This window comes from Geotrypetes seraphini, chromosome 8, assembly GCF_902459505.1.
Source record: "Geotrypetes seraphini chromosome 8, aGeoSer1.1, whole genome shotgun sequence".
Classification (NCBI taxonomy): domain Eukaryota; kingdom Metazoa; phylum Chordata; class Amphibia; order Gymnophiona; family Dermophiidae; genus Geotrypetes; species Geotrypetes seraphini.
This window is the reverse complement of record NC_047091.1, coordinates 123,726,091-123,752,976: the sequence shown is the minus strand read 5'-3', so window position 1 is coordinate 123,752,976 and position 26,886 is coordinate 123,726,091. Positions and strand designations below refer to the sequence as shown.

General features: G+C 45.1%; 1 protein-coding gene and 2 non-coding genes across 3 annotated transcripts; 1 reads left to right on the top strand and 2 right to left on the bottom strand.

Moving 5' to 3' along the window:
- Window positions 1-12,248: 12,248 nt before the first annotated feature.
- On the bottom strand, window positions 12,249-23,469 carry LOC117365337. The gene is made up of 6 exons (XM_033955658.1): window positions 23,337-23,469; window positions 16,420-16,561; window positions 16,218-16,268; window positions 15,916-16,102; window positions 14,613-15,220; window positions 12,249-14,314 (listed from the first exon to the last, which is right to left on the bottom strand). The coding sequence occupies exons 4-6, from the start codon at window positions 16,004-16,006 to the stop codon at window positions 14,147-14,149; spliced, it is 867 nt and encodes a 288-aa protein (XP_033811549.1). The 5' UTR covers window positions 16,007-16,102; window positions 16,218-16,268; window positions 16,420-16,561; window positions 23,337-23,469; the 3' UTR covers window positions 12,249-14,146.
- A 2,854-nt stretch (window positions 23,470-26,323) lies between these two features.
- On the top strand, window positions 26,324-26,430 carry LOC117366266. The gene has a single exon (XR_004540539.1). It is a non-coding gene; the product is annotated as a U6 spliceosomal RNA (small nuclear RNA).
- Window positions 26,431-26,769: 339 nt separating this feature from the next.
- On the bottom strand, window positions 26,770-26,876 carry LOC117366264. The gene has a single exon (XR_004540537.1). It is a non-coding gene; the product is annotated as a U6 spliceosomal RNA (small nuclear RNA).
- Window positions 26,877-26,886: the final 10 nt, after the last annotated feature.

Here is a 26,886-nt window from a genome sequence, read left to right as displayed (position 1 = left end):
GTACTGATGTCATAGTAAGGGAAGTGGCACCTGGGGTGGGCAATCTGCTACTGATGCGGACATCCTTACCAGCCCCTAGCATGCTGCTACCACTGGATCATAAATTCAGCAACAATGATCGCTCTATTGCAAGGGTCTGCAACCTTTTTAAAGCAAAGAGCCTTTTTATCGTAAATGTTTGTTTGATCCAAAATTTACAAAGAGCCGCAATGGGTAGAGAAGGGGGCTTGAGATATGATTTTGTAATGCGATATGGGTATATATGCGTTTAGCACAAAAAACTTCAAATACTTACAGAAGGTAAAGAAAAACAATTTTTTATGAGACTTTTGACACTATTTCCGCAGAGTTGTTTCGCATCCAACATTTCTCCCTCTTTTGCCCCTGCCCACCAGCTTCATTCTCAACATTTCTCCTCCAGCACCATTTTGCATCTCTTCCTCTTTTTCTTCCACCACCACATCCAACATTTCTCCCTCTCATCTCTCTTCCCCATGCATATATCTCACTCCTCTCCCACCGAGATATCCAATAATTCTTCTTTCCTATGCCCAACAATTCTCCTCTTTCTTCTTTTCCCCATGTGCACCATCTTTCCCTCTGAAATAAAGGCTGCTTACTTTATCTCACTGGGGCTCCTTCATGAAGGAAAAAAAATTCACAAGATTACATTGTATATTCCAAAGCAAATACCTTTTTATTCTAGTAATAAGTATTATAGCAGCATTTGGCAAATCAGAAATAAATCAGTTTGGACATATACAACGGAGAGAAGAAAAAACCTCATACAAACAGTGCCAGCATATTTCTGTAGATATGGTGCAGCTTCTCTAAAGAAACTCTGCCAAAGCATGGGGGGTTTTATATAGAAAGTTTCTTTGTCTTAGACCAACCCCTGGCTGTGAATATGTATCGTCCTATTGGAGCAGACATGCTGCCTATCTAACCCACTCCTAGTCCACGCCTCCATTCTTCCCTGGGGGGTCCTGGCATAGCTTCTAGCAGTAGCGTACCAAGGAGGGTCCGTCCCGGGTGCAAGCCCTGAGGGGGTGCTTCTGGCCTTGGCGTTCAGTCCCCCCCCCCCAAAGGACCGCTCGCCCCCCTGGCTTCCCCGCACCACCTCCGAAGCAGCCTGCAGCGGGATCGCGATGCCAGCGATCCCTGCGCTGCTTCCTCCGCCGCGGTCCCGCACCTCCTCTGACATCAGAGGAGGGGCGGGACCGCGGCGGAGGAAGCAGCTCCGAAGCAGCGCAGGGATCGCTGGCATCGCGATCCCGCTGTGGGCTGCTTCATAGGTGGTGCAGGGAGGCCAGGGTGGAGGCGGTCCTTCAGGGTGGGTCGGGGCATCAGGCCTTCAGGGTGGGGCGGGCAGGCAGGCAGGCCTTCAAAGGGGGGGGTGACAGGCAGGCCTTCAAAGGGGGGACAGGCAGGCAGGCCTTCAAGGGGACAGGCAGGCAGGTTTTCAAGGGAGGGACAGGCCTTCAAGGAGGGGGGACAGGCCTTCAAGGGGATCAGGCAGGCAGGCTTTCAAGGGGAGGAGACAGGCAGGCAGGCCTTCAAGGGGGGGGGCGCAGGCCTTCGGGGGGTGCAGGCCTTCAGGGGTGGGATTCAGACCTTTAAGGGGGGGGCCAGGCCTTCAGGGAGGGGGGCCCTGGTGTAGAAATGCACGGAGGGAATGGGGGGTTTCAAAGAGACACTCATATGCCGGACTTTGGGTGGGAAGAAATAATGGGTCTGAAAATAGAGAAGAGGGAGAGAGATGATGGACCATGGGATTTAGGGAGGCAAGGAACAGAAAGGGAGAGAAGTTGGACACAAGGGATGATGTGGAGAGGGGATAGAGATACTGGATAGGAGGGTAGTTGGGAAAAGAAAGGGAGAGATGGTGGACCCTGGGGTGGTGGGGAAGGAGGGAGAGATGCTGGATGAAAGGGTAGTTAAGAAAAGATGGATCTGTGGAGGGAGAAGAAAAAAGGAAAGATGCTAGACCTCCTGGGGAGGGAAGGGAAACGGGGAGGACAGAGATGGCATGAAGGAAGAAGGAGACCCTGGCAAGCAAGTTATCAGAAGACAACCAGAGCCTTGGACCAACAAGATTTGAAAAATAACCAGACAACAAAAGGTAGAAAAACTAATTTTATTTTCTGTTTTGTAATTACAATGTCAGATTTGAAATGTGTATCCTGCCAGAGCTGGTGTTAGACCGCAAACATGAGCTAGGATTTAACAGAGAGAGGAAAAGTCCTTTTTGTTTCTTTATTTTACTTACACCACAGCGCCAGTGTGGTTAGGAGAAGCCAAAGGGGGGTGAAAAAGCTATAAAATAAACCCACTAGGATGTTTGAAAAAAAACAATAACACCCAATTGGGCAGGAAAGTTGAATCGAAAAACCAATTCAATAGGCTGAATCGAATCGAAAAAAAAATTTTTTATTTTTTTTTCTTGAACCGGGCAGCACTAGTTTGCGCTACTGTCTTAGACTTTAGGACCTGGGATTGGGGAGAGATGGCATCCTCAGTACTTTATAATGCAAGTGAAACGAGAATTTGGTCAGACTTTTGAAGGGTCTGCAGAAGAAAAAAGTATTGTATAGGTCGGGGACATGAAACAGCAGGAAAAGGGAACTTTTCTTCCTTCTATTTTTGTGCATGGCAAGGCTGAGGATGCCAGAGAGTTCAGTTAAAATATGTGCTTTATAAGAAAATATAATAATGTGTTTTATAAAGTTTATAAGCATTGCTGGCCTACCCGGTGAGGTGTTCCTAATGGTGGTGGTGGTGGTGGTGGCGGCAGCGTGTCAATGTGTTGAGTGGAAGAGGTGGTCTGGGAAATTCTGCTGAGCAAACTCCGGGCCCATTTCCACCCCCCAGTTAGTCCACTCCACTCAACTGGTTCACACACTGAGTGGGTCTTTGGGTGTTGTGCCTGGGTAGTTGTTTTGGGATCTCTTCCAGTGGTTTGTCAGTATCTCCTTGTGGTCCAAGGAAGGAAACTGTTAACCTTAGCATTGACCTTCAGAATATGTTTGTAACAGCGCTGCTTGTGTGGCATTAGGCTATGTAGTGATCGAAAGAAAAAAACAGACCTTTGCACATTTTTGCACTATATGGTGGGTGTATGAGGAGATTCACATTTCCTGCACAGCTAAGTCCTTGTGAAGTTACCTTGTTCTTTCTGTATTTGACATCTAGCAAGGTCTCTGTTTGGAAGAAAAGATCTAAGCTTAAAAATGAAGTGGCCAAAAGTTATGGTAAAAGCAGATAGCGTTGCTGATTTTAAGAAAGGTTTGGACAAATTCCTAGAGGAAAAGTCCATAGTCTGTTATTAAGACATGGGGGAAATGTCTGCTTGCCCTGGATTGGTAGCATGGAATGTTGCTACTCTTTGGGTTTTTACCAGGTAAAAGTGACCTGGATTGGTTACCATGAGAATGGGCTACTGGGCATGATGGACCATTGGTCTGACCCAGTTAGGCTATTCTTATGTTATGTTCTCATCTGTAGGGGCCTTTGTTTTCACTTCTTATTTTAATGTATTTTTTTTCTGGGAACTTATCAGTGTTTTTTAGAATGGGAACAAAAATGGAAGAGAATTAATGTGTGTGGAATGGGGGGGTTACTAATTTCTTCAGCTAAATAATTAAATCCACCTCAACTTGACATAGGAGAACTCACTCACCATTCACACACCCTCCAATCAAAACCGTCAAAAGAAAAAAAACTGTTCGACAACCTCCTAACACTTGACCCCCAACTCTACAACCTATTGACCTTGACCACAAACTACAAAACCTTCAAAAAAGAAATAAAACCCCTTCTATTCAAAAAACACATAAAACCGAACTAACACAATCAGAACTGTCCCAAGCATTACCTGCAACTACTCCATATGTACTTCTGATGTCATGACAATTCAGACATAATTTATGTTATGTTTGGAATAATGGTTACATATATGAAGTTCAATAAAAGAAAATTTTCAGTGCCTGTTTCTATTATGACCCTTTATTTTTCATGGTTATTACAAAAAATATTTTTTCACATGGGGGGTTGTTATGCCCAGGGAGTAAATGGACTCAGCATAATACGTGACATGTCTCCTCAAGTCTGCTTATCTGACCTCTTTGTCCTGAGTGTTACCTTGACAACACCAAAAGGATGGCCTCTGTAACACCTTCTTGATAGCATCAAAGAGACAGTGCAACACCTATCCTGACTTCCTTTATTTGAGTGACAACTGGATAGCATCAAAGAGACAATAAACTGCAACACCTCCTTGCTTATTTGAGATCCTGACCTCTTTGATCTCCACATGACAGTAAGACCAGATGGTCTCTACAATAACCTTGCTTATCTGAGATCTGACCTCCTAGATCTCAAAAGGACCGCTGAGCTAACATCCTGACCTCATTGATCTTCAAATGACAGTAAAACCAGATGATCATCAGTAAAGACAGATGGGAAACTACATCAAAAAGAAAGGGATAGTGACAAGTATCTGCTATCTTGACCTTTTTGACCTAGGAGTTGCCAAAACAGATAACAAAAGACCAGAACCGGCTGTCTTACTAAGAGGGCAGCAGTTTTTCTCTATAAAAGAGACGAACTCAGCCCATAGAAAATGAATCCAGTTTCGTTGCAACAAAGGGACAGTCCTTTGGTCCACCCATCTATCTATTGCAGGGATTCCCAATGGTGAAGATGGTCGTTATATGGGGTCAAGGTGATGCTATTTTAACCTGAGAATCCATGACGTTTGGAGGGAGAATCCACGTCTCAAAGGGACAGTCCTTTGGTCCACCCATCTATCTATTGCAGGGATTCCCAATGGAAAACGATGGTCGTTATATGGGGTCAAGGTGATGCTATTTTATATTTAATTCTTATATATGTATAATAAAGTGTTATTGTTTATGCTTTATATTGTCTGTGTGCTTTTCTGAGTGTCACTGATCATCCCACTTGACAGAAATAAGTGGCGGAACAGGGGTGTGTAAAAAAATGATGGGCCCCGGATGCCACATACCCTAGGTACGCCACTGGCTTCTAGAACTTTCTTCTTGAAGTTTCCATTCTTCACATGGGTACATCAGTATCAGTGTCTCAGTGCATTAGGCTGGCATCACTTTATCAGTTCTTAGGTTCCCGGATGGAGTGCCCTGCTGACTTGCATTTTCTGTAAGCACTGTTAAATAGCTCATTGTCTTTACAGCACTGTTTGGAGTCCTTGAGAAACTCTTCACAGCAAGAGATCTACACACTCGCATGCCACACATTAGCATCTCAGCATCTGAATTGAAACCAGTTTGTACAAGCCTGTGACTTCAGCAACTCCAGTAAAATGCAGGAATAGGTCTCTCAACCTGTAAAAGTCTCCCATAGGCTCCTGTCATCTATCTCACCTCTCGTTCAGACACTCATGTTCAACAATTCTTCCTCTATCTCCTCCCCCCACCTCAGCATCTCTTCCTCTCCCTTCCTCTGTCCTTCCATCCTATGTCCCAAGTTTGCCCTCCCTTATTCCCTTCTGTGCCCAACTTCGTGCTTCCCTCCTGCGGTGTATATTTGTTTTCTGGTGGCTTCCCTCCTTCCTTTCAGGCAGCCACACGTAGTGGCGTACCAAGGGGGGGCGGGAGGGGCGGTACGCCCCGGGTGCCAGCCCTGAGAGGGTGCACCCGGCCTTGCCGTTCAGTCCTCCCCACCCCTGAAGGACCGCTCGCTCCACTGACCTTCCTGCACCACCTGTGAAGTAGCCCGCAGCAGGATCGCGACATCAGCGATCCCTGAGCTGCTTGGGCGCTGCTTCCTGCGCCACGGTCCCGCCCCCCCCTCTGACGTCAGAGGAGGGGCGGGACTGCGGCGCAGGAAGCAGCGCCTAAGCAGCGGAGGGATCGCTGACGTTGCGATCCTGCTGCGGCTGCTTCATAGGTGGTGCAGGAAGGTCAGTGGGGCGAGCGGTCCTTCGGGGGTGGTGGGGGGGGTCTGAACGGCAAGGCTGGGAGCATAGGTAGTGCTGCTTCAAAGGTGGTGCGGGGAGGCCAGGGGGGCGAGCGGTACTTCGGGGTGGGGCGGGCGGGCAGGCAGGCAGGCTTTCAAGAGGGAGGGGGTGACAGGCCTTCGGGGGGGACAGGCAGACTTTCAAGGGGAGGCAGGCCTTCAAGGGGGGGACAGGCCTTCGGGGGGGTGTGCAGACCTTCAAGGGGGAGGGACAGGCCTTCAAGGGGGGGGCAGGCAGGCCTTCAAAGGGGGGGCAGGCAGGCCTACAAGGGGGGGACAGGCCTACAAGGGGGTGGGACAGGCCTTCAAGGGGGGTGCAGGCAGACCTTTAAGGGGGGGACAGGCCTTTAGGGGGGGGACCCTGGTTTAGAAGTACACGGAGGGAAGGGGGTGTTCAAAGAGACGTGCATATGCCAAACTTTGGGGGGGGAGGAAGAAATAATGGGTCTGAAAATAGAGGAGAGGGAGAGAGATGATGGACCATGGGATTTAGGGAGGCAAGGAACAGAAAGGGAGAGAAAATGGACACAAGGGATGGGATAGAGATACTGGATAGGAGGATAATTGGGAAACAAAGGGAGAGATGGTGGACTCTGGGGTGGTGGGGAAGGAGGGAGAGATGCCGGATGAAAGGGTAGTTAAGAAAAGGTGGATCTGTGGAGGGAGATGAAAAAAAGGAAAGATACCAGACTTCCTGGGGAGGGAAGGGAAGGGAAATGGAAAGGGAGGACAGATATGGCAGATGGATGGTTAGCATGCAGAAAGAAGAAAGAAGGAGACCCTGGCAAGCAAGTTATCAGAAGAAAACCAGAGCTTTGGACCAACAAGATTTGAAATATAACCAGACAACAAAAGGTAGAAAAATTAATTTTATTTTCTGTTTTGTGATTATAATATGTCAGATTTGAAATGTGTATCCTGCCAGAGCTGGTGTTGGACTGCAAACGTGAGCTAGGATTTAACAGAGAGAGGAAAAGTCCTTTTTGTTTCTTTATTTTATTTACACCACAGCGCCAGTGTGGTTAGGAGAAGCCAAAGGAGGTGAAAAAGCTATAAAACCCACCAGGAGTTTTGAAAAAAATCACCCAACTGGGCAGGAAAATCGAATTGAAAAACCAATTCAATAGGCTGAATCGAATCAAAATTTTTTTTCCTGAATCTGGCAGCATTAGTTTGCGCTACTGTCTTAGACTTTAGGACCTGGGATTGGGGAGAGATGGCATCCTCAGTACTTTATAATGCAAGTGAAACGAGGATTTGGTCAGACTTTTGAAGGGTCTGCAGAAAAAAAATATTGTATAGGCTGGGGACATGAGACAGCAGGAAATGGGAACTTTTCTTCCTTCTATTTTTGTGAATGGAAAGGCTGAGGATGTCAGAGAGTTCAGTTAAAATATGTGCTTTATAAGAAAATATAATAATGTGTTTTATAAAGTTTATAGCATAGCTGGCCTACCCAGTGAGGTGTTCCTAGTGGTGGTGGTGGCGGCAGCGTATCAATTTGTTGAGAGGAAGAGGTGGTCTGGGAAATTCTGCTGAGCAAACTCCGGGCCCATTTCCACCCTCCAGTTAGTCCACTCCACTCAACTGGTTCACATACTGAGTGGGTCTTTGGGTGTTGTTTTGGGATCTCTTCCAGTGGTTTATCAGTATCTCCTTCTGGTCCAAGGAAGGAAACTTTGTTATCCTTAGCATTGACCTACAGAATATGTTTGTAACAGCGCTGCTTGTGTGGCATTAGGCTATGTAGTGATCGAAAGAAAAAAACAGACCTTTGCACATTTTTGCACTATATGGTGGGTGTATGAGGAGATTCACATTTCCTGCACAGCTAAGTCCATGTGAAGTTACATTGTGCTGTATTTGACATCTAGCAAGGTCTCTGTTTGAAAGGAAAGATCTAAACTTAAAAATGAAGTGGCCAGAAGTTATGGTAAAAGCAGATAGTGTAGCTGGTTTTAAGAAAGATTTTGACAAATTCCTGGAGGAAAAGTCCATAATCTGTTATTAAGACATGGGGGAAGTGTCTGCTTGCCCTGGATCGGTAGCATGGAATGTTGGTACTCTTTGGGTTTTGACCAGGTATTAGTGTCCTGGATTGGCTACCATGAGAATGGGCTACTGGGCATGATGGACCATTGGTCTGACCCAGTTAGGCTATTCTTATGTTATGTTCTCATCTGTAGGGGCCTTTGTTTTCACTTATTTTAATGTATTTTTTTCTGGGAACTTATCAGTGTTTTTTATAATGGGAACAAAAATGGAAGAGAATTAATGTGTGTGGGATGAGGGGGTAACTAATTTCTTCAGCTAAATAATTCAATCCACTTCAAACAGACATAGGAGAACTCACGCACCATTCACACACCCTCCAACCAAAAACGTCAAAAGAAAAAAACTGTTCGACAACCTCCTAGCCATTCGAGCTGCAACACTCGACCCCCAACTCTACAACCAATTGACATCGACCACAGACTGCAATACCTTCAAAAAGAAATAAAAACCCTTCTATTCAAAAAACACATAAAACCGAACTAACACAATCAGAACTGTCCCAAGCATCACCTGCAACTACTCCATATGTACTTCTCATGTCATGACAATTCAGACATAATTTATGTTATGTTATGTTTGGAATATAAGAAAATTTTCACTGCCTGTTTCTATTCTGACCATTTATTCCGTTTCATGGTCATTACAAAAAATATTTTTTTACATGGGGGGGTGTCAAAAAATGATGGGCCCCGGGTGCCACTTACCCTAGGTACGCCACTGGCCACACGTGTTCCTTCACAATGCCGTGGCTAGCAGTTCTATTCCAACACGCTGCACACAGCTGATCCAGAAGGCTTCCCTCTGATGTTGGTCCCCAAATAGCTAACATCGGTCAGAGGGAAGCCTGGGTCAGCCACGGGTAGCGTGTTTGAACTGCTGCCTGCAGTTTTGTGAAGAAACACTTGTAGCTCCCTAAAAGGAAGGAGGAGGCTACCAGGAGAAAGGTACACATCGCGGGATCCCCACAAGAGCCACAGCCATGTGGTCAAAGAGCCACATGTGGCTGGCAAGCCAGAAGTTGCTGACCCTTGTTCTAGTGCAATGTGTCTAGTAGTCCTGAACACTAGGGTTATACATCTGAACCCACAGATAGTTTGCAGAATGCTGTCAGTCATCTTTTGAACTCTGCCTCCTTTCTAGGAAACTGTTTCTGCCCCCTCAGGTTTTTTTGTGTTTTTTTTAAAGCAAGTTGCTCAGAAGTGTTTCTGCTCTGCAGTTTTATTATTTTGGGGGTTTTTTCTTAGTGTTTGGTTGGAGGCTCAGTGCCCAGAGGTTCCCACTTGTTGAAATCTCTACCTGGGAGAAGACACAGAATTGTACTGCGGAAGTATGCTGCTAGCAGGATCAGCCCTTAAGGATACTTAGCTAGCCAGCCTGCTTTTGTATTTTTTTTTTGTTTTGGAGCCCAGGGGCCATCCCCTGCATAGCTGCTACCATCCTTGATTTAACAGGAGCTTGAGCACAGGCTGTTTGGCTCTGTCCTGGCTTGGCCAGGCTTAATGGGCCAGCTGCATGGTCCTCCCCCTTTGTGGCATGAGGTTTTCCAGGAGTTGAAGCTTAGTCTATTAGTCCGACCGGCAGCCAGAAGATCAAGTTCATACCACAAACCTGTGAAGCAGAGTTCTCCATTTGTTCCTGCTATACTCTTAAGCTGAAGCAGGCGGGCACATGACACAGTAATTTTTTTAAATTTAATTTATATACCACTTATATCCTAAGTGGTTTACATTCAGGTACTTTATCATATTTCCCTATCTGTCCCAGTGGGCTTAAACACTACGGGGAAAATTGGGGTGGGGGGTCCTCCAAAATTGAAATGTAAAGGCTTCTCCAGCTAGAGCCAAGGTTCCCCACCGTTAAAACCCCTTTTCCTTCTTTTTTGTACTTCAGGGGAGTCTCCATAGGCTGTTTTTGGTAGCAGCCATCTTGGATTTTAAATTACAGTATCTTTTTTTCTAAAGTCTCTGTCTGCTTCAAAACACCTCAATTTTAGTTAAAATTGATAGTGATGGCCCCTTAGGCCTTCCTATTTCTATATCATGCCAGGTTTGTGCTGAATGGCCAGCCGAGGAGCGTCCATGTCCCGTGGGGGGGGAGGGGTTGAAGCCTTGGGCTCAGCCTCCTCTGAGTTCTCCAGGGCTGGGGATCACAGGAGGCATGATTCCAAGGGAATAGACCCTTTCCAGAGTCCTTCGAAGGTACATTGGCTAAGCGCAGACATGTGGGTGCTGCGGAACCCAGGAGGACATGCAGGGAGACCCTCGAGACCCCTAGTACAAGGCTTCATCCTGGATTTTGTGAGCCTCTTGAAATGTCGAGGGTCCTTAGTGCCTGTGTTAAGTACAATGGAGGTGGAAGTGCAGGGGATCTCCCCTCAGCATGCGACCCGACTGTCGAGGAAATAGAGCTGGACCAGGATGTTCAGTCTGACAGACTGGGAGGATGGAAAATCCGATTCCATGCCATTATTGACCCAGGATGCAGTCTGGTTCTCTGCATGAGAACAGCAGTCGAGAAGCAGTAGTGGCTCTAGACCACAGGGAAGACTACATAAGTGCAATGGCTGTTCAGAGCCTCTGTGCTCTTGGACATTATTTCTACCTTGCTGCGAGAATTGAAGCTGGAAGTTCTTCAGCTCCCTTGTTGCAGTGCTCAGTTATCAGCGGTTCAGTTACTCTGACTGCGTTCTTTCCTTCACATCCCAATGTCACAAAGCTGGTCATTGGCCACTGTGAGTTACCAGAGGGATTCCTGTAAGTGGCTAAGACTGTCTAAGCTTTACCCTATGGCTCTGGATTTCCAGCAGCTATTCAGCCGAAGGTGGATTCGCTTATAGAGCAGGTCACCAAGTGAACCGGCCAGCCAGAGAGAGCCCTCAGAGTCCAGACAACAGTGCAAAGGATACTTGATCTTTGTGCCATAGAGCCAGTCCCAGATTAATAATCGGGCTCAGGCAGATATTTCATATAATTCATTGTGCCAAAGAGTGGCTCAGATGACTGGAGGCCAATTCTGGACCTAAAGTTGGTCAATGCTGCACTGCAAGTGCTGCACTTCCACATGGAAGCAGGCCTCTCCTGTTTCCAAGCTCAGGTGGAAAGAGGTTCTCTGACCTCTCGCTCAGATGTTGCCCGGTTCATTAAAGGGGCTCTTTGATTGCACCCTCTGGTGCATCTCCTATTCCCATCTTGGAACCTTAACACTATATTGCAAGGTCCCAGTAGAGCTCTGAATGAGCCCTTACAGGAGGCTTCCCTTCTGGATCTTGCAGTCAAGATGGTGTTTCTGGTAGCAATTACATTGTCATGATGAGTCTCCGAGTTACAAGCTCTGTCCTCTCAGGAGCAATTCCTTATGATTATGGAAGCAGGGCTTTTCCTACACACGGTTCTGTCCTTACTGAAAGTAGTCCCTGCCTTCCACATCAATCAAGAAGTCCGTTTGCTTGTTTACACTCTACAGGGTCTAAGAAAAAAGGATAAAGTGTTGCATTTGCTGGATGTCAAGTGAATGCTTCTCTGGTACTGGAATGAACGCAGGTAAGGCCGGTCTCGGTTAGGGCACAGGTCTTTGACCTGGGGGCCGCCACGTGAGTGGACTGCTGGGCGCAATGGACCACTGGTCTGACCCAGCAGCGGCAATTCTTATGTTCTTATGGTACCTTGAAGTTACCAATGAGTTTTCATGTATTCACCTTTTGTTCTGACCAGTCATGCTATAAAGGGAGTCCAGCGTCTAAGGCCTTGATTTCCAGATGGATTAAAATGGCCTCACCTCTACATATGTGGGCCATGGTAAGCAGCCACTGAACACATCGAAAGTGCACTCCACCACAGGAGTTGCTACCTCATGGGTGGAGAAATTTGTAGAGCAGCTAAATGGTCTACCTTTCATACCTTTACCAGTTTCTCATGTAGCATACAGGAAAGATGCCACTTTCAGGTCCTCTGTTTTGAAGGCAGACTCAATGGGCCTGCCCTAGACTCGGGGGGGGGGGGTGAGGGACTGTTTTGGTACGTCTCTATCGTTTAGGACTACTAGATACATTGCACTAGAAAGAAAGATTAGGTTCTTACCTCAATAATCTTTCTTGTATTTATTTATTCAGGTACTCAAGCATTTTTCCCTGTCTGTCCTGGCAGGCTCACAATCTATCTAATGTACCTGGGGCAAATGGAGGGATTAAGTGACTTGCCCAGGGTCACAAGGAGCAGCGTGGGTTGGAACCCACAACCTCGGGGTGCTGAGGCTGTAGCTTTAACCACTGCGCCACACTGTAGATGTGTCTAGTAGTCCTGAAGCCATGCCCTGTAAGTGGGCTTTGCCTGCCTTCTGCCTTGGGATCAGTCTGGATTTGGAGATTTTGCAATCTCTCAGATAAGCTGAAACCCACCCCCCCAAAAAAAACCCACAAGAAAGTAAAGTCTGGTTTAAGTCTCTACTTGATAGCAGGACATGAGAGTAGCTACAAGCTCTCTATTAGTGCTGGTTGCACAAAGTTTTGGTATCTCTTTTGAGCAATTACTTGAATGTTATATTAATCGATACGTTTGTTAAAGAGAACAGAATTGTAGTATCGACAATTTTTTTCCCATGTTCCCTCCTTCCAGTAAAGTCTGCATTACAGTACTGCTTGATTGCTTTTGTACAAACTTAGGGAGCAGGAGCAGCTTCCTGGGAAGAAGGCAGAGTTCAAAGATTATTGACAGCATTCTGCAAGCAAATTGCAGCTTCAGATGCATAATCCCTACTGTTCAGCACTACTAGAGAGAAGATTATCAAGGTAAGAACCTAATCTTTCTTTATCAGAAGGCAGCAGGTCCTCCCAGCTGCATGTTGACAACTTTGCTTCATCCTGGTTTTCACAGAAAGAGGAAGTGTGCGTTGGGTGGGGGTGGGGGTGCGGGCAGGCAGGCAGGCAGGCTACTGCAGAATCATCAGCACACATGCAGCTGGAAGGTCCTGTGCTGCCTTTCAGTTACTTCAGGTCCCTGAGAGGTTGGATGCATTCTGTAGCAGCTCCCTGCGTGCGTCAGTTATTAAATCTGGCATTTACGATGATGGCTGTTTTTCTGTTCTGTGGGACTTGGAGAGCGGGGCCAGAAGCAGCGGTGTGTTGCTCAGCATCCGCACCGCTGGTACCCCTGTTGGTGCCCGGGGCAGTCTGCCTCCCTTACTATGCTACTGGGGTGTACAGACCTTGGATGCCGCCTAATATTCAGTACTATTTAACTGGCCAGTGTAAGTGTATGGAATGGCTCCTGGCTGGTTAAATAGCATTTGGCCAATTAAGAACTAATAGCGGGAGATGTCCAGCTATCTCCACTGAATATTAGCCTTTAGTGGCTAAAACTCTGGCTATATTATATCCCTTGATATCCACCAATTTTAAGTGCTGACTGCCAAATTGGGCCACGCAAATAGCTGGTTTATCTTTGGCCACTGCAATTTAACCAATACTTAAAATTGACTTAGCTGGCTAAGTTTCAGCTGGTCAAAAATAGACTGGATTTTCAACGCCGGTCACTGGAAACAGCCTGGCATTGAAGAGCCAGGCTCAGCACTGACATGGGCGTTAGACAAGTTCCTGCTGAACCAGAACATAGGCTAGACTCAGGGAACTGGTCTTTGACGTAAGGGCTGCCACGTGAGCGGACTGCTGGGCACGATGACCCAGCAGCGGCAATTCTTATGTTCCTCCTGCGGTTTCAATATTGGCCCCATGGTCTGTAAATGGAGGATTAAAATAACTTGAGAATATTATTGCACATACTGTCATTTCTTTCTCCCCCCCTCCCCCCACAAGTAACCAGTCTTCTAGCTATTTAATTAAACTTGTGGGGTTTCCATGGCTCCTGCATTTTCCAGTAGTTACTTGCCTCAATGAGGATTCATTTTCCAGGGAATGGAGCAGACTTCTGTCCTTAGAAGGAGGACGAGAAGAACCCTCAGCCTACTTGCTCAATTGCCAAGTGATTTTTGACCCCATCCCTCTCATTCCTCTGCATGTTTTTTGTTTTTTTTTTTTGGCTCTTCCCTGGATCAGGGTCTACTTTTGTAACTTTTGTATGTAGAAATGGTGCTTGGATGATGCTTATTCCTTGGCAGTAGGTGGCTCGGTCTGCCGCAGAGCACGCAGTAGCTGTGCTATCTGTGTGTGATTTCTGCTGTTGATACGCTCGGTCGCTTTTTGTAGAAGCAGGGAGATTGGAATCTGCAGGTCTGCAGCGAATTCAAAGCCTGCATTATTCTCCTTTACAACCTGTAGGCAAAGGGTGGGGAAAAATAGGGCCATTGTAATTTAACAATAAAACTATACAGTCCTACAGCATACTATCCCTGTCCTTATATCTACTGTCTGTTACTGTATTTCACTCTACCTCTCACTAAGCTTTTTTGCTTAGGGTTTATTTGTGTACTATTCAACAAGAACTGGAGCATGATATCAAACTTTTGGAACTTCACTGTCTAAAAAAAGGTAGATCTGTGTTCTTAACTGCTCTATTTCCAAGGCCAAGTCCCTGGCTTCAATCCTTATTTCTCTCTTTGGAGTTTCTTACCATCTCTCTGATCCTCTGCTTTCCTGGCGGCTGCAGAATGATCCGTGGAAAGGAAATCTGAGAGCTGGAACTTGCCTTTGGGAGGGACTGACTAGACAGTGTCCCATCCTCTAAGACCTTCACAAGGGTGACCTTCCTCTGCAGTGCCTGCTCTTCCTCCTGCTGCTTGCAGTGGGACTGGATGGGAGGCAGATGTACTGGCAGCTTTGGATCTGGTTTCACCTTGGAACTCTTGTTGGGTCTCTTAGTACCAGGCCCTCTCTGCTCTCTTTCTTTTCCAGAAGTGCAGGACTCTGAATCATTGCTGCCTTCCCAGGCATCTTCTGACTCCCACACCTGCTCTAGGGCAGACTGAAGGTCAACCAAGATCTTGCGTACCTTTGGTTGCTGTGGACTGGGAGTTCTTGGGGTGGGTGAAATATCTTTACCCTCAGTGGATGGCTTTGCTAGCAAAGGTCCTTGGTCCTTCAGCATATGTCCTGGGGAAGGGGAGACACTCGCACTCTGCTCCTCTATTACCTGGGGGCTGTAACTTTTCAACAGGAGGTCCTGGGACCTTCCCAAAACCCCACCTTGCACTTTTGTTGATCCTTTAATCCTGAATGCTCCTAGAAGAAGTTATGATACTATTTAAAGAGAAGCCCTTGAATAAGTTATAATTTCAGTGTAACACAGTGTAACATATCCTTGCCTAGCCACAGTGATGACATTTGAATATTTGGGGTTTCTGAATGACCACAAACTTGACTCATGTTTTGCAGAAGTTATGGTAGCCTTGGACTGAAGCAGAGCCATGAAGACCTTGCTATCTGAGCTATGATGACCACACTGGTTGGTTATTCTAGAAGAGACATCTCTCAATGTATCACTGAGGTTCCATCAATCTACAGAACCTCAGCTCAGTGTATTGAATTGTTTAATGACATATAGAAGATTTTACAGTAAATGTTTCTTAAGTGAATGTGGCCTGCTGGAAGTTTGTCGTCTTTTCAGTGGACAAGTTCAAAGGGTGATAAATGGGATAATTAGTTCTTGTATGAAAGAACATGCTGACATATCAGAAAGGCTACTCACGGCATGTTTTCTAATTAACACAGAAATGCTCTAACTCTACAATTTGGAAATTGTGAGAAAACAAGATTTTGCTTGAAATATGTTTGGGTTCTGAGGATTTTGATAGTACTGGAAAAAAATGTCAGTGTGGATGATTTTATTAAATGCTCTGTACTAATTGATAAAATATACTGTAGATATTGTACATTTCTGATAAATCTTAGCTTTATACTGGCCCTTTGAGGTGTACCTGAGGTTGATACAGACAAGTTCAGCATGCTGATTTGAGGAAGCCTATGCGGGACATGGTGTGCCCCTGGGCCCTGGTTCATTGCCTTCATTATTGAGTGAGTGATCCCCTAGTGCTGTCTTTCTGTTCAGCTATTCAGGTTTCCCAGTTGCTGCAGGAGTTCACATCTCCTAGTCGCTCTCTTCCCCTGGAAGAATGGAAAGGAGGTGTGTATAAGAGGCAGCAGGCAGTTCTGCCTTCTACTAAACTAGTCCCTGTCTGAGAGAGACTCTCGCTTTAATTATCTATTTGTAGTCACTTGCCTGAATGTTTCTCTTCACAGCCAGGAAACAGGTATACAAATAATATATAACCTTCAGTCAAAACAGAAAATATTAAATAGGTGAAACAATGAAAATTATTAAAAGAGTTGTTTATTTTTTATCAATAAAGAATTGTATTATTAAAAATTATATTCTTTTAGACAACAAAATAAATCTTTAAAGTCTTGCTAAACATATTCACCAATCTCAGATTAGAACAACTTCATATAGGTATCCTCCATATTCTGCAGATGTGAATAAGTGCATAGTTCTCCTCTATCATTAGGATCCGGTGGGTACCTGCTTGCGTTCTCCGTGGACGAAACAGCTCCTCCAAAGAAACCCTAAAGAGCAAAACCCTATATTATTTATTTCAGTGGTTCCCAACCCTGTCCTGGAGGAACACCAGGCCAATTGGGTTTTCAGGCTAGCCCTAATGAATATGCATGAAGCAAATTTGCATGCCTATCACTTCCATCATATGCAAATCTCTCTCATGCATATTCATTAGGGCTAGCCTGAAAACCTGATTGGCCTGGTGTTCCTCCAGGACAGGGTTGGGAATCACTGATTTATTTAACTGTATCCCTTGAATCACCAGAACACATCAATAAATATTTTGCACAATTTCTTACAATGCCAAAAAGATACCTTATATCCTTTTTCCTATCATCAGCCAGAACAAAACTAATTTATCTGTTACTACTTTCCATTAAAACACATGAGCTCTGCACTTCAACCCAGAAGTGATACACAATCACTATGTGGCAAACCAAACACTGCCTCTACCACAAAAAGAGGTCAAACCCAAACTCAACCAAACCTAGCCACAAATTCACTCCAAAATCTTTTTAAAATTATTTTCCAACCACAGGCAACCAAAAACAACTTGTCCTCCAAACTGAAAACCACCCAACTTCTCTCCCTGGCCGTATAGAACATTTCCTGATAGACAGACAGTTCTGCTGTCCAGAATTCCAAAGGACACATGCAGCTCAGAATTCTTAAAGGTACAGTAATACACTTTTTTCTCTTGGGTTACATTCACCCTTGCAATGAAGAAAAAAATATTCTTTAGACAATTTTTTAAATCATATGTAATACCCCATAAACTTATCAAACCAGATAATAACTTCCTTTAACATTTTTTTTATTTAATAACCTTAGTTATACTAGGGTTACCAACTGTCCGGGAAAACCTAGAGATGTCCTCTTTATCAAGGACTGGGTGCCCAGATGGTTTTCTAAAAAGGGAGGAGTCTGCCTGGGTTTTAACCGACTTTCTCAACTCCCCCACCAACCTCCTTCCTAGGCCGGGTGGCTGTAACTGAATCTTTGGGTAGCTGGCAGCACCAATGAGGTAAGCCTGCTGCTGCCAGCCAGCCTGCCCTGAAGCCACCTCTGCAAGCCACATGAAGTCGTTGCAGAGAGGCGGCTTCTGGGGCAGGCTAGTGACAGCAGGCTTATCCCGGTGGTGCTTCTGGGAAGATGTAGTTGAGGGAGTTGGGAGCTAGAGAGATCATGAGGGGAAGCAATGTCAGAGGTTGGAGGAGAGGAGGGAGAGAGCTGGAGAAGCATTATGGAAAGGAGAAAGTCCTTCAGCAAGGAGTAGGGTAGTGCTGGATGGAAGAGACAAACAGCAGGAGGAGGTTGGAAAGAAAGAGAGAGCACCTTTTGTGTATATGTGGGGGAGGGGGTTGGGTTTGGAAGGAGAGAGAAAGAGGGACCCACAGGAAGGGGGGGTTGGAGGGAGAGAGGGAACCACCCATGGGGGAGGAGAGTTGGAGGAAAAAAAGAGAGAGAGAAGCACTAAAAGGGTACAGAGGATGGGAAGGGAGACTAAGGAAATGAGTGGAGTGTGGGTGGGGTCAAGTGTCATCTTTTTTTTGTCTTCACAAATACAATAACCCTACACCAAACTAGGGTTGCCAGATTTCCTCAATGAAAAAAAGAGGATACCTGGCCCTGCCCTGTTTTGCTTCCAGCTTTGCCCCCACACCGCCTCCATATGAACTTCCCTAAGCTCAGGAGGACTGAATCTGTGCAGATGCCAGCATGATGTCATGTGCATGCACTCATGCGTATGATGTCATCGCGTGAACGTCTTCGCATGTGTGTGCAGATGCCCTCTAGACATGGTCCTGAGGTTGGGGACTTCCAAAACCCAGATAAGCTGCCAGGTTTTGGAAATCCCTCTGGCCACCCGGAGAGTCCCCTAAAAAGAGGACATGTCTGGGTTTTCATGGACATCTGGTAATCCTATACCAAATGGCCACATTTGGTGTGGGCCACATACAGTTCATGCTTACTGCATTGAAAAATGGTCTCCCAGTGCCAGCTCAGATCTCTTTTATAGCTTGATTACTCAACAAAACAGAGATCTTGTAATGTTTCTATTGTGTCATTTTTTTGTGGAATAGCAGTGAGTGACCATGCAAAATGTGGATGTGGCCCCACGTTTGCCTGGAGCTTTTACTAGCTATGTGCTGTTATAAATCATAGTTTATAAAGTAATTAACCCAGAGACATAGCAAAAAGTCATTGAGTACTTGAAAACAAAATGATAGAAATATAGAAAAGTTGAAGGCATGGTGCACAAGCAAGGGGGAGGGTAAGCTCCTCATGCCAGTCTTTTCACAAGAAGGAGACCAAATTTCATTTTAGACAGTAATTTCTACTTGGACATTGGACACACACAAGGCCAAAGCCAGTCCGCCCTCCTACACCGGGCCTTATCTTATCCTAGCACAACCTCAAAAAAAACATGATTAGGTTCTTACCTTTGTTAATCTTCTTTCTTGTAAATCCACACTTTATTCCGGGACCAGTGGGTTATTTTTCTCCCCTGCCAGGACTTTGGGCTAGATTCACTAAGCCCACCGATCAAGTCCCAACCACTTTGTGACCCAATTTCCCTCTGACCCTATTCACTAACCTCGTGGCCGATCATCCTCCAATCCGATCCATGCATTCCAATGTAAAGTAGGCAGGTAGCGATTCACTAACAAAAAACTTGAATACTGACTGGGCTGGCCAATTAACAAACAAGTGACGGCCGGGGACCAGTCGCTCATGTCGTTTCTAACTGCATCTCCTGCTCTCTACCCCAACTTTCCTGCTCTCTGCCCCGACTCTCCTGCTGTCTCTGCCCTGACTTTCCAGCTCTCTGCCCCTGACTCTCTTGCTCTCTCTTCCCCCAACTTTCCAGCTCTCTGCCCCTGACTCTCTTGCTCTCTGCTAGCCCAAAGAGGGAAGGCTTTGGGATTGAGCCATCACTTATCTTCCCCCCACCAAAAAAAAACAACAAAAAACGGGGAGGAAGTATGCACCAGGTGAGGACAGTAAAAAAGAAACAGAATTTCTCAGCGGTCATCCTTATATTTTCTCCCTTCGAAGTGCACGAGAAGCGAGTGACAGGAGTGGGAACGTATGCAAGGAGGACCAGGTAGCAACCCTGCAAATCTCATCCAGATAAAACAGCCAACGATTTTGCCAAAGAGGATGAAACAACTGGTAAAATGAGCCTGCACCATGAGGGGGAGGGCTTCTTTCTAGCTGCCACGTAAGTCATGGAGATGGCCATATGGATCCACCTAGAAATGACCTTAGAAGCTGGCCTACCCTTGTGGCCTACCAGAGCAAATAGGTGGTCAGAGAGGCAAAACTCGGTAACCTCCAGGTACTGCAACAAGATCCTGCACACATTCAAAGACCGCAACACCCAGTCCTACTCCCTCGAACCAGAGGAAGCAAAAGCAAGAATATGGAATTTATGATTCACATGGAAAGTAGAAACCACTTCGGGAAGAAAGGAACAGTGTGTGCGCAGCATCACACCGGAATCCATAATATGCAGAAAATGATCAAAGCAGGAAAGAGCCTGATGCTCCAAAACCCTATGGGCTAAGGCAATAACCACCATGAAAATCGTCTTTCTTGATCATGAGATCCATAAGGGCTGCCTGTTCCAGAGGCTCAAATGGTGGATGAGCCAAAGAATGGAGAACCAGGTTAAGATTCCAAGTCGGACAGGGAAGTCGCAACCCTGGCCTAACCGCAGAATGCCCCGTTGAAAACGAGCCACATCTGGGTGAGATGCTAAGATGCCCCTCAGAGAAGGAGGGCCCATACACGAAAGACCGGCAATCTGCACCCAGAGTGAAGCTACCACTAGGCCCTTCTTCAAGCCATCCTGCAGGAATTCCAGGACCCAAGGAACCATCGGAGCAGCCGGGCCCATCTGTCGCAGGCTGCACCAGGCCTGATAACATCTCCAAACCTTCGCACAGGTAGCCACTATGGATTTCATTTTGCTGTGTAGCAATGTGGCAATCATAGCTGAAGAATAGCCCTGCCTCGTCAAGACCACAGGCACAGATGCTGGGGGTAGACAGGCAAGATATTTTTTTCCAATTATGCCTGATAAAGCATATCAACAAAATCCAGGGAAAACCCACCCTCCCTGGACTGTTTGTAGAGGATTTACCAGGTTTATTCCCTAGAGCCAACACCATTTTCACGGGAGTTGGGACAGAAGGCGCTAGAAGACATTCCATGGAGGTTGAAGGCACCGAATCTGGGCAAGTCTCTCACCCTTCACAGGCTGACAGCCTGACTGCAAATGAGGAAGGTCATCTATATGGTTTTCTTTCAAAAATGAAACTGGCAAGTATAAAAAATAACTTTAAAATCAAATCTGGAAAAATCCAAGATGGCCACCAAGGGCCTATTTTGACAAAAAATAGCCTGGGAAAACCAGAGACCTCTCAAAAACTGTGATTTTAGGGGTGGGGGTAGGGCATGCAGGGAAACCACCTAAAAACTAATTTTTAAAGACCCCCCATATCTATGATTCAAGCTTTCAGCTGGTACTCGCAGAAACATGTGCTGACAGGAAAACGCTGCAGACAGCTGAAACAGCTCACAGGGAGAGCCTCTGCCTCAACTTGCTGGAAAGCTGAACTTTGAATCTTCTGACTGCCCCACTACCTTGATGCCAGGGCCAGTCACTTCCACCACCCTTGGACACGACATGCAGCGTTTATGGTGGAGGAATGCAGTCTGGCCCCGATCCCAGGTGTGCCTCCATGGAACCATGCAGCCTGTGTTCTACTCGATGAACCTGGGGTGAGCTGGCTCCCAAGGGAATGGTCCCTGAGTCCTGATCTGACATGCAGGCTATCCAGAGGGCTTAGTGACAAGCAGGGAACCCTCCAGAATCAGACTTTTCCCAAAGGTCTGTGATCTGCAGTTGGATCTGCCCCACAGTGAACCTCCACAGCATGAGGGCAAAAACCATGAACGAAAGACTGAAATTACATGAAATAAAGCACGAGCAGAAAAGACAAGCTCCTACAGCCTGGTTGTAGGAAAAAAGACTGATGTTCACAGGGACAGTGATGAGGGGCCCCAAGCCTGTGAAGTTTGAGGATTCCTACAATGTACTGGTGGGTGGAGGGAAATAACCCACTGGTCTGGGAATAAAGTGGGTTGTAGAAGAACATATTGACCCCAGGGCAGCTATGGAGGAAATTTGAATGAGTTATTTATCACAGGGTATGTGTATGTGTATGTGTGTGTGTGGATCCTGACAGTTGGTCTAATCATCTAATACTCAATTGGTCTAATCACAGGGGGGATCCTGAGAATTGGTCTAACCACCTCGTGACATATCCAGCTAGCCACGGCTCCCTCTAAGCTGAGTGGTAATTCTCCAATTGTATTGCTGCCAGTGGGGGGTGGTGCTTCAATATTGTAATATTGTATCTTAGGCACAGGTAGGTTCCTGCCGAGCTTGCCTGTCTGTCTCTCACTATTGAAAATGTGATAGTGAAATGGTGCCTTCCACTGGCAGGACTATAGGTAGAGGACTCCTGATCAGCTTAGAGCAGCAGTCTCAAACTCAAACCCTTTGCAGGGTCACATTTAGGATTTGTAGGTACTTGGAGGGCCACAGAAAAAATTGTTAATGTCTTATTAAAGAAATGACAACTTTGCATGAGGTTAAACTCGTTATAGTTTATAAATCTTTCCTTAATAGCTGAAATTATCAGAAGCAATTAAGGAAAGATTTATGAACTATAAAGAGTTTTACCTCATGCAAAATTGTGATGTAGATTCTAAAGTATCAACTGCAAGAGACAAGATTTTGGTGTGGTCCTCTATGCTTTTTTTGTAGAGGGGAGAATCAATATCCAACTTGTGCCTGGAAAACATAACTTAAGTGTCCAGTGGTCACGTCCACAACTGCCTTCAGCTCTCACCATCTTACATCAAGCAGTCACCGCCAGGAGAGGTGCCGAATTTCGTGAGAGTTCACGAGATTACGTACACACGCACAAGCTGCACTGCCTCCAATGGTTATCTTACATTCTGGACGTTGCCCGCCTCACTGCTGTAACCTCATGCAAGCGCTTCCCTACATCTGTATGCAATTATTTTCTCCACTCCACCTCACATTCATGTACAGACGCAGGAAAGCGCTTGCGTGAGGTTACAGGAGTGAAGCAGGTAACGTTCCAGAACAATGGTAACATACCGAGGGCCTCAAAATAGTACATGGCGGGCCACATGTGCTTAGAGGGAACAGTGCCCCAGGGTTTCATACACATAAGATAAATGTGCATGCACTATCTCCATTGTATGCAAATGTCGGGATCCTGAGACCCTGATTGGCTGGGTGTGTCCAGAAGATTGGACTGAGAGCAAGATTCTCAAAAGTTTAACGCTGTTGCTAAACTGTTTTCCAACAGTTTAACCTGCACGCATTTTATCAGAACAGATTATCTCAGTCTTTAGCGAGGTTTATAGTAGTGTACGACAATGGCATGCAAATGAGAACCCCTGTTTTATTATTTCCCTACACACCATTGCAAAAAAAAAAAAAAAAAAAATTTTTCAGATGAAGACATTCTTCCCAGGTAGCTTTCCCACAACTTCACTCTCCTACATTGGGTTGATGGCCAAGCAAATGCCCTGGGACAGGGTGTGTATTTTTTAAACCTGATGTGATTCAAGGGGGCCACTGCAGTATTTCCTACCTGAAGGAAAACTATATCTTACGTCATAAAGAAATATGCCAGCAGATAAGGATCAAACCATATCTATTGTCTCTCTTACCTGATGAGGTGCTTGGGAGATGTCTGCAGGACACAGCAACTCTACGGTGAGCTCAGCACCTGTTGTGCTTGATAGAATGAAATAAACTTGGACCTGTATGTACCCCCCAGAGTCCTAGGGAAAACTCTCTGGCAACCACGGTAGCCAAGACAAACCTGGGCATTCACTGCCAGCCTTTGCTGTGTCAATTCAGTACTACCCCTCCCTGACACAGGAATGTGGCTTTTCAGATACACTTTGAAGGAATGCTGAGGGTTTAAGAAGAAAACAATGGCAGAAAATCACTGCTTGTAAAGTTGCCAAGCCTGGTCAACTGATTATACATCTATCCTCTCCTCAGAGAAAGACCATATAATACTTCAGTTCCATTGTGCTGAGAAAAATGCATGTTTTGCAGATGATTAAAATGGCCTTTCTCCTATTATTATCATGTAAATAACTCAAAAATTGAGCCCTCAGTGTCAGGCTTTCTTTCTTCCCACTGCTGGCATTTACCACATGTAACCTCTATTACTTTAACTGCAAAGTAGCAGAAAGTGAACATAGCCTCACAAGCATAAATCCTCAAATTCGATGTATGTCCCACTAGGGCCCAGATGCACTAAAGTCAGCGATCACCCAATCTGAGACACAACTCCAGTGTCATCTCGAATTTGGATGCCATTTGTGGTTTGTTTTTATCTTTTAGCATTTGGATTTAATTAATGGTTTGTTTTTATCATTTGGGACTCCTGATGCAGGCACCATAGCTGAAACACAGACTGTGTCACGTGCATGACTTGAATCTATCATTTGCCATATGTTTAAGTGACTATTTTATTTTATTTGCATATATAATTTATTTACTATTAATAAAGAGGGGTTTGAAGACCAGGCACATTCCGCTCTTTCGTTTGGGTTTTGCATGTATATGATGTCACGGCATTGTATTGGCTGCCTATGAATGATGTAGCAAATCTGGCGCGTGCGTACATTGTCGCTGTATCAACTGGATTATTCAGCATGTGTGAGAGTTTCTCTCACAGCGATTGATTGGCGGGGTCAAATGGAGATTACGGCAAGCCTCCGCACAAATCATTTGCATGCACACTTGTATGACCATCGATCACTGTTTCAGAATTGGTAAAAAAAAAAAATCGGCCCACAGCGATCCACAAGGTCTTACTGACCATGTTTAGTGCAGTGGCTCTCAACCCTGTCCTAGGGGATCCCCCAGCCAGTCGGGTTTTCAAGACATCCCTAATGAATATGCATGAAGAGATTTGCATACCTGTCACTTCCATTATATGCAAATCTCTCTCATGCATATTCATTAGTGATATCTTGAAAACCCGACTGGCAGGGTTGAGAACCACTGGTTTAGTGCATCTAGGGGTCTCTGTGTGTGCAATTTCATTGAATAACCAGCTAATAACTAGCAAAATTGCAGTTAATTAACTCCAATTAGGATTTATATGCACATCTTGCTAAGCTCTATTCTACAGTATAAAGATGCACATGCAGTTTATTTTAGAATGCAGTTAAAAAGGGTGTGGCCATGGCAATGGCATGAGCGGGTCAGGGTGTTCATTAAAGATGTGCAAAGCTTTATAGAGTTCAGAAGATCCGTGCCTAACTTATGCATTGAGATTTATATCAGGTTTCATTTGGCATAAATCCTCACACTCGAAGTTGGGTGTGGATCCTGGTGCTACACACGAGTGTCATTTATAGAATGCTGCTCATCGTGCGTTTTTGTCAGTACCCAAATTTTGGGTGCCATGTACTGAATCTAGTCCAAAGTGTATTGGAAAAAAAGATAAGTCCTGGGTTTGTCCCATTGCATGCATAAATCTGTAGTTCCACCCTGGCCCTTAGTCTATATATAATGAAATAATAATAAAAAAGTAACATACAGTATTCATTGCTAGAAAATATAGCTATTGAGGTCCCTGGAACTTGAAGCTACACTCCCCCCTCCATATACACTGGTTTAAGATTTGCAAATTTGGTTATTTGTGAGTTTCTAAACCACCCCGCCTCCCGGACCTCTCCACACCTTACTTTTTAAAGCTTGTTGGTCTAGTGGTGAAGTGGGACAGGAGCCTAGGAAAATCACTCCTGCTCTGCTTCACCGCTAGACCACCAGGCTTTAAAAGTAAGGTGTGGAATGGTCCAGAAGGTGGAAATGGTTCAGAGTCGGCCCTATAGTTATTCACAAATTTTTGTTATTTACAAGGGGGCTGTGCCCCTGATCCCTGTGAATATGGGGGAAGTGTATGTGGAAACATATACTAATTACAAACCTTTTTGCTGTGCTGATGACTGAAGTGCTGCATACAGAAAACCAGCAAGGTAGCACAGCTCATCCACTGGAAGGTGTAGAAACACCATAACTAACATCAGTGTATCATAAAAACATTGGGATCACGGACAAAAGTGTGATTACCTGGGAAATTTTTCACCCCCCCCCCAAAAAAAAAAAAAAAAAGTTTGATGCAAGAGCACCAAACAGATTGCTAAAGAAATAAAAGTGTAAGAAAGACAAGAGATTATTGCAATACCCATGAAGAAAGAGAATGAAACATAATAAACACACAAACTTCAACAGTGGAAAATGAATGGTGAGATTAATAATACTCCAATCAGATTCATATAGATTAATCACAACCTTTTACAGAAAGTCTGGAGGGATGAAATGCAAGTTTAGGAAAAAGCAAGCTTAGATCAACCAACCGGAAAAAAAGAGCCGATATCAGCGCATGCTAATTACTTCACCCAGTATGCACTGCGGTTGATTCGAGAAAGGTAGCAAAAGTTAGAAATAATAATAAAGTGCTGGACTTCTAGCAAGACGCACATTTACATAAATTAATCTTGTAGTGGATTTTTTTTAAACATAGTGAACAGTTTAATTGTAAAATCATAATAGACATTTTGAATTCACTATAACTTAAAAAGATGAAATACTTAGGGGTATAAATACAAATGGGACAGACTACACATTCGTGCTCGCTTCGGCAGCACATATACTAAAATTGGAACGATACAGAGAAGATTAGCATGGCCCCTGCGCAAGGATGACACGCAAATTCGTGAAGCGTTCCATATTTTGCTCCTGGACAGATCAACTGGGAGCTGCTCCGAAGAAACAAACATACTGAATGAACAAGAATTCATACTGTAATTTTCTTTATAAAAATGGTGAGAGTTGATATTTAATAAACGATGCATCATTTAAATTAAAAAGAGACATTCAGCACCATTTATTAGCTGAGTCCCAGTCTCCAAATAACATTAAGCCGTGCCCACACACCTCAGCAACCAGTACAGATTCACCATACATGGATACTGTATTTTCTTTTTTATACTGACAGCTTTTATAGGTTCGTTGTTATTCAATGCTTTATTAATTTAAAAAAATTATCTCCCCATCCCTCCCGAATAGAGAAAGCAAAATATGGAACGCTTCACGAATTTGCGTGTCATCCTTGCGCAGGGGCCATGCTAATCTTCTCTGTATCGTTCCAATTTTAGTATATGTGCTGCCGAAGCGAGCACGAACTAAAGG

Bases quoted from the DNA above. Each gene is read 5' to 3' on its own strand.
- LOC117365337 (XM_033955658.1), bottom strand. From the start codon at position 16,006: ATGAAGGCAATGAACCAGGGCCCAGGGGCACACCATGTCCCGCATAGG. The intron at 15,221-15,915 runs GTACACCTCAAA...AACTTCTTCTAG, and splicing joins CTTGTCTGTATCAACCTCAG to GAGCATTCAGGATTAAAGGA. The intron at 14,315-14,612 runs GTAAGAAACTCC...CTTTGCCTACAG, and splicing joins AGCAGAGGATCAGAGAGATG to GTTGTAAAGGAGAATAATGC.